The sequence below is a fragment of the Antedon bifida genome, chromosome 8 (assembly GCF_963402885.1).
Source record: "Antedon bifida chromosome 8, ecAntBifi1.1, whole genome shotgun sequence".
NCBI lineage: Eukaryota > Metazoa > Echinodermata > Crinoidea > Comatulida > Antedonidae > Antedon > Antedon bifida.
Window position 1 is genome coordinate 18,560,849 of NC_136233.1, and position 14,477 is coordinate 18,575,325.

The 14,477-nt window shown below is 32.0% G+C and overlaps 1 protein-coding gene and 1 long non-coding RNA gene across 5 annotated transcripts in view; one reads left to right on the forward strand and one right to left on the reverse strand.

The window, feature by feature from the left end:
- Nucleotides 1-14,477, reverse strand: part of LOC144850327 (uncharacterized) — a 150,108-nt gene that overhangs the window by 110,071 nt on the left and 25,560 nt on the right. The gene's annotated exons all lie outside the window — the stretch shown is intronic.
- LOC144849869 (exocyst complex component 2-like) lies at nucleotides 34-14,298 on the forward strand. Of its 4 annotated transcripts, XM_078706957.1 has the most exons (28): nucleotides 34-116; nucleotides 687-826; nucleotides 1,244-1,553; nucleotides 1,825-1,865; nucleotides 2,323-2,392; nucleotides 2,550-2,677; nucleotides 2,932-3,018; nucleotides 3,493-3,638; nucleotides 4,024-4,105; nucleotides 4,427-4,529; nucleotides 4,761-4,873; nucleotides 5,383-5,463; nucleotides 6,101-6,136; nucleotides 6,928-7,052; nucleotides 7,450-7,500; nucleotides 7,822-7,869; nucleotides 9,650-9,819; nucleotides 9,990-10,111; nucleotides 10,533-10,603; nucleotides 10,927-11,010; nucleotides 11,143-11,202; nucleotides 11,495-11,562; nucleotides 11,687-11,744; nucleotides 11,993-12,109; nucleotides 12,318-12,459; nucleotides 12,952-13,192; nucleotides 13,583-13,642; nucleotides 13,732-14,298. In XM_078706957.1, exons 2-28 carry the CDS (start codon nucleotides 697-699, stop codon nucleotides 13,805-13,807), a joined length of 2,820 nt encoding a protein of 939 aa, XP_078563083.1. In that variant the 5' UTR covers nucleotides 34-116; nucleotides 687-696; the 3' UTR covers nucleotides 13,808-14,298. The 4 variants fall into 4 exon arrangements, with proteins under 4 accessions (XP_078563083.1, XP_078563085.1, XP_078563084.1 ...); XM_078706959.1 differs by lacking the exon at nucleotides 7,822-7,869; XM_078706958.1 differs by lacking the exon at nucleotides 6,101-6,136.

Sequence of the window (14,477 nt, forward strand, 5' to 3'; positions counted from 1 at the left end):
GTCAATTGAGGGCGTTTTCTAGTTTCCTGAAAAAATAAAAACAAATCAAATGTACAGAGCCCAAAGGTGTTAAAAAATAATGATTTAGATGTCATTCAACATTTTATAGAATTAAAGTAAATTGATGGTTATAGTTCATGTCTTTTTCAATGCATTTGATGTATCTATACATAGGGATTATAAGTAAGACTAGGTTATTTAGGCCTCTACTATCTAGCCTACTAGCTACACTAGCTAGGCATCATATTTAATTTATAGATAGAATAGGTAGCCTGGTAGGCCTATAAAGTAGTACCACTACTACTGTACTAACTAGCTAAGGCCTGGTAGTAGTCCTAGGTCATAGTAGTAGTAATCATCCAATATATCTAATAATCTATATTATAGGGCCGTACCTGGCCATATCGCTTGCCTCAATCAATGACAATTTGATACATTTCGGTCACGATGCGATAGCGATACATCTTGATTTAACTTATTGTTTGCATGTATTTATTATGAACAGAAATTCATGGGTTTGTGTGGGTTTATTAAATTAGATAATAAATATTTAATTTGGAATGTCAAATTAAATATTATTCCAATTTATATAAACCTTTTTTTAATAATATGAATATGATTGTTTTAGTTGGGTTTTCATTCATTGGACTTTGGTAGTTACATTTGTTTGTATTTATTCTTTATAGAGGGTTTACCATGACAAATAATAAGAAGGGTATTAGGGTTCCACCAAAGGTTACAGGTTTGTCACCAAATCAAGGTCCACCTGGAACTAAAGTAACAATTCGTGGTGAAAATCTTGGTAACAGTGCGAAAGATTTACTAGGTTGGTATCAAAATATATATATATATCTTAAATGAAAGTGTCCAATTTAGATGTAGGGACATGGCCAAACAATAAGGTACTTTTTTTTTAAATAAATCAATGTGTACAGTATGCCAAGTGCAGGCAGAAAAATGTGCTCGCAAATAATAGTTTGCCTTTGTTATCAAACTAAGGCATAGTTGGCCTAGTAGTAAATAATAAATTGATACGACCTTGTTGAAGAACACATTTTGTTATGAACGAGCCTCCGTTTTAGAATAAAGATTTTATTATTATATACTATCGAGATTGTTTTTTTTTCATATTCAAAAGAATCAAGAGAAATTGTAACTTTAGTAAGTGGTAAGATATCAGGTACCCCTTGCGATATTGAGATTTAGAAAGTTTCTATTTTTGTGACTCTGTTCTTCTTTAAAGGTTTATACATCTGCAATGCAAATGTATTGTTAACTGCCGAGTGGCATTCGCCATCCAAGATTGTCTGTCGCACCACCAACTGCAAGGGCAATGGAGACGTCATTGTTGCAACCAAGTCAGGTGGTATCGGAACAAGCACAGTAAAGTTCCGAGGATTGAATATCATACCATCTTCACTACAAGAAGTGGCAATTTGGGTTGATGAACCAATGCAGTTTGAGAAACGTATCGGAAGCGTTAGTCGCCCCTCATCTCCCCTTCATGTTGGAAATCGGGATGATCCATTAGGTCTTTCTGTTGAGAGTCCTTTGTAAGTGTATATTATATATATTTTTTATAGAATTAATTTAATGAATATCTTATTTATATTTTGTGTAAACATTTATATTTTGTTTGTTCTGTGGTTTAGTTGTTTTCTATGTGCTATACGACAATACTGTAACGTACGGTGAGAGTCAATAAATAATTGAAGTGAATTGATCTAGGTTCCTCTCAATCTGCCATTAAGCATTATTATAATATTTTATTAAAACATGCATATTTTGAAAAAAAAAATTTTTACTCATTTCTTTATTTGGTAGACAATTTACAGATGATGAATTAACAAAAATGTTTCCAGGAGGTAAGTAAATTATTTATTTCTCATAAATATTCATGAAGAAATATGTTCCTCCTCCTTCTACATAAAGCAGTATGATATGATTATATAATAAATATGTATAATTAATACATAATTGATGTCTGTGCATTTATTTCTTTCATAGGCTTACTGATTTTTTTCTTCCATAGGCTTACTGATTTTTTATAGTAACAGATAACAGCAGGAGTAGATTTAGTGGGTTGTGCTTGGCATGCACACGCACCACCTCCCCCTTTTTTTGAAAGCTTAACTTAAATTATTAACTACTTTTTGATACCTATATTTGACATATAGTAATAGACTATTAGTATTATGTTTAAAAAATCTTGGATCCATCCCTGAAGATAAAATGTTCAACTGTTTAGCTGCTTTTATCTGTTGTTTCAAAAACTATTTGCTGTAATTGAAAGTTTTAACAAACTGTTTTATTATCATTTAGGTTGTGGAAATTTTTCATCAAAGTCTTTTGAACCGGTATGGTTTTTAATTGAAAATCATAATGCTACAAGGTACAACACCACTTGGAAATAATTTGCATATTCATTCATTTAATTAATTTATGCAATGAAAGCTATTTGTCCAATATCATACAGAGGTTTTTCAACTGATGTATAGAAAATGCATTTTAAGATCCGAAATTGAATATAAACATTATATATTTAACAGCTTTGAAGATCTGAAAGCTGGATTGGTTCATTTAAGAAAGCAGTCAGCCAATCAGAAGACAGAAGGTCCTCAGGGTTTTATTAAAACCAATTTGGGTACATTTATGAACTGTCAGGACATACTTACAAGTAGGTAGTCATAAAAAATATTGAAATTTTAATTATCAGGTTTTTAGGACACAAGAACCAGAAATCAATCCAAATTTTATATCTAATTTGAATACTAGATTTAGGACTTTTATTTCTAAAAAATTTCATAGTGTTTCTAATAATAATAATTGTCCATGTCTCCCATTTTAAATTCAGGGAGGTAGGCATAGAGATGAAGTGGTTTAGCGCGACAAAAACAAGTGCTATTATAACTTTCTGTTTTTTTTTATTAGCAATCCACAGTAGCCTAATGGCCGATGAGGTAGCTGAGAACCCTGAAACCAAAGCACCAACAGCCCACCTTGAAGGCCTTCTTGTTGGTGAGTAAATACAGTAACCTGGATAGAATCAAGTAATCAATCAAGTAACCTTTCTTAAACATTGTCTGCCCAAATCCACCCGATTCTCATTACTGTCATCTCCACATATCACAATATTGGTCCATGTATCATAAGCCAATACCATATTACAGCATCTCATTTGTATCATGAAAGGTTAGGTTATGGGTTAGGGTAGGCTCTATGTACAGGTGTCATATGTGAAACACATGATGTTCTTTATGACAGAATTTATCTATGATACAGGAGTAATTTAGGTACAGTACCGTGAATAGGTCTGCCAAATCAATTGAAGCCAGCCCCTTGAGTAAACTATTGGATCTCCAAAGTATTTACACTTATATTCGAACAGCTTAAATTAAAGTATAATTTCTCATTATTCACAATGCTACCTCTCAGAATAATTAGTAACTACATGAATGGACTACTCCTTTTTTAATATGGTATATCAAATAGAATGTGATGAAAGTGCTCAGAAGATATTTCACAAGATCTTAAGAAATAAGGCTTTGGCTGATTCAACTAGAAATGCTCTGAACGTGCTCAATCGCTTTAAGTTTCTCTTTCATCTGCCAATCAACATTGAAAGGAATATTCAGAGTGTAAGAGAATGGTTTCTATTTAATTTGTGTTCGACTTTTATTTTAATTTTTTTAAATTTATATTATACTAGAAGATACAGTAGTACCTACCCCAGAGTGGGTACCCTTAACCTCCCACTCATTACTCCAGGGCAAATTTATTTAAAACCTTCCTAGTACAAATTCTGGGAGTCATTTTGATACCCCATTACCAAAAAAATGTGTGCATTTAAATGCCATTTTGACCGTTATATTTGATCAAAGATGGTGGTTAACTTTGATATGTCATAACATTTCTGAGCAGTACAATTGTGGTCAGGAACGAGCAACAGCTCATAGCAGGGATGAGTGAAATTTCATTCTTCCCTGCTCATACATAAGTTTTTGTCGAATCTTTTTTTTTTAGGGTGAATATGAAGTTGTTATTAATGATTATGCTAAAGCCAAGTCTTTATTTGCCTCAACCACTGTAACTGTGTTTAAGCAAAGTAAGTCATATTTTCATCTTTTTATGCTCAAGTTTTCATTGAAAAGGAACCCCTCCTTTGGAACGTCCCTATTCACAAAGATGTTTCCTTTTTACTGTAATGGGAATGCATTATACAGTTAAGGTCAATCAAAATAGATTTTGTGGTAATAGGTCAGAGTGATGGTTTTGGATCTGACAAATGCTTAACATACAAATATAAATGTAATATCATTATCAACATGTTTTGTGTTAAAAAATAAGAATCTAAATTCTGCATATAGTTTAAAATTAGCATGTTTTATGTTAGATCGTTCTTTTATTGGCTATTTCATATTTTTAGTCTATGAAGAGGTTGAGAATAAGATAATACTGTTCAGAGAGCAACTGAGAAAAAGGCTAATGGAGTTACCATCAACAATGGATGATCAGAAGAAATTAATCAAGTGAGTTTTTAATTCAAATTAAATGTGAAACTGTGACAAATTTATGATTGATTTCAGAATAGAAGCTAATGTTTATATTATCACACCTTCTACAATAATATGCAGGAATGAATGTAACAATCACAACCTGATGATTAAGCTCTAAACAAAAGTCTTTGGGCAGATACATAGGGTTTCATACAGTTATGAAACACATGATTTTTTGTATTTCTAAACTTTGATTTCTACTAGGTATCTTGTTGAACTAGAGGCCCCTGGAGATCCAGCATGGGATTGTATCAATAACCAACAGACCTGGCTTATGAGCCTACTACACACGTGCAAGGACAACCACTTACAGATGGGTAAGGAAATAAAATCACTGTTGTAAGATTCGAACAGACACTCCATACAGCTTTCTGGCACATGCTGGTGAAGTTGTGAGACATTAACTAAACACTCTAAAGCATACAGTATACCTCTAGGGACTATGTCAAAATCATTCTACTGCAGTAACTATATTTTGTTTACCTTTTAACCTTGTTTGTGCAATTAGTTAGTAAACTTTTAGCATACTCATGCAGTGACTGCCGCATAAACTTGTACATTCAAACAATCATTTAAAAATAAACTTTACATTTTTGCTTTTTAAAAAAAAGTAGTTACTGCAGTAATTGCAGTAGAATTTTGACATGATTCCTTACCATTAAGGACTGAACACTCTAAAGTTAATAGTTTGTTTCTCTTCACTTTTAATTGCATTACACTGATGAATTAATGGAAAGATCTGTTAATTACTAAACTTATCACTGTATTTATTTACCTATGTCAATATATATTTGTTTTTGTTTAAAATTTAATTTGCAATACAAAGGGGAATGTAGTATAGTGACAGAGCAAACGTGTAATACGCAGATGATCCGAATCGTCGCATCAGACAGCAGGCAGCGTCCAGGTAGGTTATGCGCCATGAGACAATTATAAGATGAGGGTAGGGACCTTTTATCCAGACGTACAACTAATGCAATACCAAGGCTAAAGCCAGTATGTTTACTCTAAAAAAAGGGGGGAGTGGGGAGCAAGTATGAGCATAAACAAACACTACCAAAATGGAGGAGAGGCTACTGAAGAAAAATATTTTGGTCTAGCTTAGTAGATGAAGTTTAGTAGGATTCCCAAAAACTTCATAAGCTAGGCCTAATTACTAGCACATTCACTGATGTACCCTACTTCTTTGAAAAGAGCTCTTCAGGAAAAATGTGGTTTGTTTGACCCCCACTGGCTACAGGCTTAGTACCATGTTTTCCAGTTGAAATATGATTTAAATTCTAAGCATAGTACAGTATTATAAACATTTGCAATTGGGCCAGTCTTTCTTATGTTAATGCCTTGTTTTCTTATTAATCATGCATGATCTTCCTTAACCATTTTTAATATTGCATTATGATTGCTCCAATATAATTTGATTTCTATATATATATAATAAATACTTACCACTTGCTTGACTGTATTTTTCGTTTTGTACTATTTTGTTTTATAATATTTTATTTTCTGCATCGTTTTTGTTTCTGCTCTATGCTGATTTTGAATAGGAGCTGGTACCATTTCTGCTGAATGCGATATGTCAGGTGCGTTGCCATGGTAATGTCTTTACTAGAATGGAATGATTAAGCACAACCTTCCGTATGTCATTTCATTAGGTTTTAATGTCCATATTTGTAAAAGTGTGGGAATAGGTCATTCAGATATTGGCAGGGTAAGACTACAGAAAGCCAAATTTTGACAACAAAGTTAACAAATTTAATACTAGGGTTCACAACCTGTATTGTCCCCCAAAAACATGAAAAATTAACAATATTTAAATTAAACTTTGAATAGGTTATTTGTAGTTTTAATAAAGTTAATCAATTCCGTAGAAAAAAAATAATGTTTTCACTTATAAAATGACAAAATAAATGGTTAAATTCAACCAAAAATCCATTGGCTGGCAGCCAACTTGACTATTTTTTGCTTAAAATGACAGTTTTTCAGGTAAATATTTTTTTTTTTCGATCTAATTTTTCGTCAAAGTAGATAACTATTATGTAACATTAAAATGGCATATTCAACAAAAAAAATGTTCAATAATTATTTTTCCAGGGGGACAATACATCTTTAATCAAATATTTTCCAGGTCTTGAAAAACATGAAATATTTTATTTTGCCAAAGTCATTAAGGTCACAAAAAGAAACATATAATAATTACAAAAGTTTACGAAATATATATTCTAACATTCTTAAAAATATGTATTTAACATTCTTACAAATTTAATCTTTTTATAAATATCACAATGAATTAAATAAAATTAAAAATTTATAGTTTTGAATAAATGCTTTTTAATAGGACAATTTTACAACAAAAATTGAATTTTTTTTTTAGATGGTAAATTTGTTCTTCCACGCAAAGTTCTGTTCCTTGAAGAACTTTTGGACATACTACAAGAAACCTTCCCAGATTTCTGTAAACTTGGCCAGGCATACTTCAATGGAAATATTATTATTGAGGTAATTCATGTGTGGATTCTTATGTTCCTGTTGTGCAACCTTAAAGTAGGCTTATGTTGAACCGAAATTAAAATCATCTCAACTCAACTGAAAATAAAAATTGTTGTCAACTTTCAAGCAACAGAACTTAACAGATTGCCTATGCTTGGTTCCCACTAGAGACACAATACAGGGACGTAATGCAATGCAATGCAAGCGAGTTGACCAATGACAAGGAGACTGTTAAAATAATCCAGCATGTGTGATTGGTCAAATAACTATATGTTGCGTCTCTAGTGGGAACCAAGCATTATTGTTCAACTCATGAAATACGATTTCAAAATTGATTCAAATCACTTTATTCTTTTAACCTCTCAACTCCACACATATTTTAATGATTACTATGCATTGTTTTCAGACAAGTGGGAAACCAATGAAGATAGACACAGAAAAATCACCAGTTTTTAAGGTAATTTGTTAACTAAAATTACATTTCATTGGGTTGGCAGTATTCCAAACTGTGAGTGATTTTTTGTTGCATTTTTAATTTTAATTTTTTATTCAATTTATTTTCTTGCTATTTGATCGCAATTTATATTATAGTATGTTAAATTATTTATATTACATTATTTTTATAATTGTAGACAGTTTTAGATATATATTTTAAATTTTATTATTTAGAATTATTATTAATATGTTGATTTATGCAAGAATATTTTCAGTTTTCTTATTTTACGTTATTTATGTTTGATTATTTTATGTAATCATTTTATTTGACAATACTAAACAGGAAATGTCAGTTGACCAGGGTCTAAGCGACCAGTTAAACATATTCGATGTAAGTTATTACATGTGTTAGGCACCTCAAAATCAAAGCATATTTCAACACGGGTTATGGAATGCTAAACATGTCATACAGAGGTAAATCCAGGAACTCAGCATGGGAGAGGGGTGTGGGGAACAGGGTGCTGGGTGCAAAAGCAGTGGCCATATTCATCAATCACTTAATTTAATTTCACTTAATTCTTTTATGTACTGTTCACTTGGATGGTAGAATTTTAAAAATTTAGTTTCTAGTTTTTCTCATATTAACATAGTGTGATTGCTGAGTATGACCAGGGCAATCTAACAGGACACTGAGCTCGCCTTGCCAAAATAGGAACTCTTAACAATCCTTTGGTCTTATGTCTGGCTGCGACAAATACCAACAGTACTGTACTATGTACATATTCTCCGCGGAGAACAGTGTCTGTTAAGTGGGGATGGAACTGATCATGTCGCAGCCACAGATAAACGCTTTGATCTCTGAAGCTCATCATCCTGTTGTTAGATTGCCTTGATATGGCCATGGTCCATTCAAAAGTTTTCTGACGAATTATGGCTTGTATGCTCATTGGTTCAGTCCTATGTACACATGTATGAAGGAAAAAGTACATTTAAACTGGAAATTCCACATTTATATACATGTGTATACATGTAAATACTCAATTTAAAAAGCACCCTCAACCCTCCCTGTCTGAACTGGATACACCACCGCAGCATTGTTGTCCTAACATATAAAAATACCTGCATTACTAACTGTAAAAAATTATAGTATTTCAGATTCCTCATTTTAGAGAAAGTATTTTATATTAATTTTTTAATAATTTCAAAATAATGTACTTAAAAATATTCATGACATTATTTTATAAATATTCATGACTAACCTAGTTCATCTTAATACTCGTGCCGCAATTAAAATTAATTTTTAGAAAGTATTACACATTTTAATCATTTCAAAATATTGTACTTATAAAATATTCATGACATTAACTTATAAATATTCATGACTAACCTAGTTCATTTTAATACTCATGCAGCAATTAATACCTGTGTAATATATATGCTAATTTTGCTTTGAAATTATGAATATTATATATATATATATATAACATAAGAAAATCATAATACAGTTTAGAAAGAGAAAGTTCTAAACCACTCAGTGACGAGAAAATGTATAACTGTATCAGAAATACAATTATTAAATGAAAAATATTTCATCATGTTTATGGCACAAAATAAGAACTTTACATTGCACATTCCACTATTTCAATGATAAAGTAAATAACTACATGTAAATATTATATTATTAACACACTGAAGGATGTGTTTTTATTGAAAAATTTCCAAATGGAACGGTTTTCCTATTAAACCAGTTTTATTTTTTTTAAAGACAGAGTTGCACCTAAAAATTGATCAACAGAAACCGTTTTTTTTTTAACCGGTGTTGATGATTGAGACCATATTATTTTGCTCAGAAGAAACAGGCCCTAAAACATCTATTATGTGCATACAGCTATTTGTACAGTCAACTCTCCATCAATCAAACACTTTGAAAACTGTGTTGCTCTTCGTTTTTGCCAACTGTATCAATTGAATCATAGAGAGTGGGAGAACATGCTTGCATTTTGCTTGGGCAATACAATATTTTTAATTATTTTTTGGTGAACACTTACCTTATCTGAGCACTAAATTTAAAGGCACAAAGCTAATACACCTGGAAAGATATACTAGTTGTGTAATGTAGTGTGTTAGAGTGAGAATGCTGTTTTACTACATGCTTATTGTTGCTCTTTCAGAAAATGGTTTCAGAAATTTTGAAGCTGCTATCGTACTTGGTTAGAGCAGCCTTTTTGCCAGATTCTTTGTCTAAACTGCCAAAACATGAACAGCAGAAATATGGATTGTGGAATGAGGTTACTCATGAAAGTGCCTCTGCATGGCTACCACAATGTGTTAGAAAATTAAGGTATAACAAGTCATCTATATGTTGATAATAAATTTGGTCTGAAGCATTGCAGTGCATAGCCTACAATAGGTTCATAGTCTTGTCATTTGTGAAGTATGTGTCCTAAGTTTCCTACTCAAAGTAGTGTTAAGTGTCTTTGTGTGACATACATTTGAATATTTTTCTTGTAGATCAATCGTAACAACTCTTTCTTCTCTTGACGTGCCATCTGCTGCATTGGAGAATCTTAATGAACTTATCACTGACCTTCGAGTTCACTGTATGATCAAGCTGTTTGAAGAGGCAGCTGATGGTATGGTTGGTTTTTGTCGTAATCTAGATCAATACTGTACATGATAGGTTCCTTACAAGGCCCATGACATATCATGATTATTAACACTCTTTTCATGTTTTCTAGACATTTTTTGCCTGCCAAAGATAAGTTAATGAGAGTAAACTTTCTTACAATACATACAGTATTGGCAAGTTTTAAAACTTTTCAGAAATGGGTGATTTCTCACTAATTATCTTTGAATACAAGATCAAAAGTCTGGTATTTTAGGAGAGTTAGTGGAGATAAAAGTCACCTGTGCACAATTCAACCATTTAAGCTGCAAGGAATATCCATCAACATAGATATGTCAAGTTTCCATATCTATTTTTTTACAAACTTTTTCAGTTTAAATCAAGTACTGTAGATGATTTTGTGTATATTTATCATTGTTTACATGCAGAGGTCCGTGCATTGAGTGCAAGAGAAACATGGCAACTTCAAGTGGATGATAGTGGAGGCATCACAAATCTGGTAAATCTCATTATGAATAACCTGTTATTACAGTACGTGGTGTCTAGGTGTTATATTCTTGTTTTGGCTCAGTTCCTGTTGAGCATTCCCCCATTCACATTAAGCTAAGGGAAACACTCTTAAAAGAAAGTGAAAATACACACTATTTAAGGTAAATATCTCACTTAATGACTGTAAGTGTGATGGTGAATACAGTCATAATATTTCTATAGCCAAGATAATACCATTAAATTAATGTAGGAGAGTTCCTATACTGTACATGCATGTGCGGCTCCAGTTTACTACAGTTGTTTTATTATATTCTGTTTAATTACTGTTTTCAGCCGTTGCTATTTGAAAGCATCATATTGGAAACACTACAGCATGTACAAGAGGTTGTCAAGTGTGCATGGAAGGGTGAAACTGATGTAGGTATAGCACTGAATTGGGTATAAGCCTGTCAACCCTTCCAAACACCAATTTTGATATTGGTGTACATATTGGAGGTGGAATAGAAGTGTCTCATTTGTTTAAATTGATTTCTGTTCTTTCTATTTTAGATTTTCATGGATTACGATGTACAACAAAAAACTGTGGAACTATGCGTCAATGCATTAATTGTAAGAGAATAATACTATGTAATTTGATTTTTAGAATATATTTTAATACAGTAACCAGTACGAAAAATACTGTTTTGTATTCAAGAAATAAAATGTTATTACAAAAATGTCAGTATATATATCGATTTTTTATTTTATTCCTTTACGAGTATCAGCATTTTATTGATTGCAGCTCAAGTATAAGTATGACACGCCATGTGTGCCAAAATGCTTTGTTTTTACAAATATTAAGCCTAATCACTGTGTAGAACCTAAACTATAATAATATATTCCTCTTTTTGCTATTTATTAGGCCTTTTCTACCACATTGGATAAGCTAGCATTTGAAGGGGATGTGGATGATAATACTAGACTCAAAAGGTATGGCTGTTGCTGTTATTTCTCACAACACACTTTGAAGGAAGTCGAGAATAAAAATGCATCTATCTTAGAACATGTTTTTCTTTCCAAGTAGTTTTATAATGATTTTTTAATTTTTCCTCAGCGATTCTAATAATTATTCTCAGAGTGTGTTCTTCACTGAAGATACCCAGCCCTCAGTTGTAAGTAACAGAATACTGAAAGGTCTCTAAACTGTTTAATCAACTCATTTCAATTGGTTAAATTAAAAGTTATGATCTATTTCACACTAAAAAATATTGTTTTAAAAAAAAGCCGGAACTTGCACAATACTGTATATACATATTGGCAACTTGCGATTAAAGTTCCATATGTTGATGTGGCTAAGGTAGTTTATAGTATTTACTACTCTACTTAATTATGTATAATAATTTAATTGTTGTTTTCACAGGAACAGTGTCTTGTGATAATGCTTAGCAACTGCAGCTATGTATCTCAGAATATTATTCACCAACTTAAGGAGCAATTTGACAAGCAAGGATACCCAAAAGCACAAGAAGTTGAAAATGTTTGTTTTTACAATATCGTTTACTTGTTAACACCATGCAAACCATTAAACATATTCACTAATACTGTATCTTAGTGGAATATAATGTTGCTGCCACCTCCCTCCTGGTGCAATTGTATTGAATAATGGGTAAATTGAATCAATGAATGTAACATTAAGAATTGATAGTCTGTAGTGTTTGAATGATGTAAACACATTTTATTTTCAGAATGCTTTGGAATCATATGCTGAACTTGATGAAAAGATCTTCGAGGCTTATTGTGAGCAGAAGATTGAACCTTTGATAGGAGCACTCGAGCAGGGAATGTATGCAGGAAATATGGACTGGAGTGATTGCCCTAGGCCTACTGGTATAAATAATTTAAAGTATTAATATTACAGAAGGGATATACTGTTGAGACCTTAATAAGGGTGTCCCCTGAATAGGGCTCGACTCATTCACTAAGGGTTCTGAATAAGGTTGTTCCAATAGATGTGTTCTTCTGTATTTAAACAATAGGATCTGTAATCAACAATATCATTATGTCTGTGTGGCATTTGTATTTGCGACATTGTTGCTAATGAAACGTCTGTGGTTTTTGTGCCAAATTAATAAATAATCATTACAATAATTATAAATCAAATACAATAATAATTAAGCTTACATGTTTATTATATAAATATACAGTTTTATGCACTTTGCAATCTTTAGAAAAAGTTTAAAATTATAAGATCTTTTTTAAAATCCTACCACCAGGATTTGTTTCTTATGGCCAAAAAAGACATTTACAAAAGACCACCATATTGTTGCTTTGTGAAATAATAAAAGAGAATTGCGTTCATGCATTTGTTTTTTTTGTTAGGAGTGCGAAACTATGTAAAAGAAGCTGTTATGAAGTCTATAGCCATTCATGCTGAGATCCACGCCATTGCACCGGCCTTTCTTATGCGTGTCATGACCGAAGTGTTTACAGCACTGACTGAGGAGATGTCGCGTCTTATGAGTTGTATTCCTAAGTTTAGTCAAAATGGCGCCTTGCAAGCTAGGCTAGAGCTTTCAGCATTGCATAATTCATTATCACCTTATAGGAATGCCGCTACTAGGTGAGTTGTATAATTTTGTCAGATACGATTGTTAAGTTTTTAGTTTATATAGTGCATGATAAATAACTTACTCTCTCACAATTTTTTTTACTCCTTCAAGTTCCAGGTATGTAGAATCAGATAAGCTTAATTTACAAAACATATCACAACACACTGTTCAGTTGGCTGTGAGCACTCACTGGGCCCAGAGAAAAAAACATTAAAATATGTTGAAAAATGCCCAAGGCCCCTAGTGTTGAGGCCACTTAGGGTCTCTAAACCAGGGGTCTCAGGCCTCTCCGTTATGCCACTGTTACAATCTGTACAGAAAATTATTATTATTATTATACAATATTGTGATTCGTTAAACACTGTTCTTCAATAACAACATCAATTTTTGTACCTTTTTAGTGGTTCTTTCACTGAGGCCGTCTGTGTTATTCCAGATCTGCGGAGTGAAAAGGATAAAATGTAAGTAAAACACCCATATTTTTTCAAAAGTGCATCAGTATGCCACACCAGGTCCTGAATATTAAAATTATTTCTTTTTTCTTTTACAGATACTTGAGTGAACTTCTGAATCAATACAAAAGTGAAATGCAATTTCAACTAATGTGTTTCACAGACGATAGCTGACCAAACTGTTGGTCAGTGGGTTGTGGGGGCTCATTTAATGGGTTGTAGTCGACACAGTTTGCAGATAGAGCTAGTCAAGATACCATGGCGTGTTACCGACCAAACGATGTTTGCTTAGTCTCATTGTACTTGCTACAGTTATTACAGCACACTAAAAATGTACTTATTATTAAATGTGCTTCTATTCAAATTAAGTATAAACAAAAGTTATATATTTTAAGATATATTATTTATTTACACTAAAAATTATTTGAGAAAATTTAGTATATTTGGTTGCCAATAAAAAATATCAACTGGCAAATTTACCAAAATAATCATAATGGATATCTAGAGTATATTATAACCTGGACAAAAAAAATATTAATTTATAATCAATCAAGAATGCATGGACAAATTCAGAATGGACACATCTTGTTAAAGTATATTGTTGTAGCATGTTCATGGAATACAGTATAGGAATTTTATCTAAAAAAATATACATGGTATGTCAATTTGTGTACGTTTATTTTCTTTATATATGCACAGAAAACACTTTTAAATAATTTTTTTGTGAATAATTATAAAACCACATAAAAATGAGGTACAGTTAACTGTAAAAATACTGTAGAGTAGACAAACCACAAAGTTTACGTTTATTCTTCAAGGGGATTTCCCTTGCTGCAAATTGCCT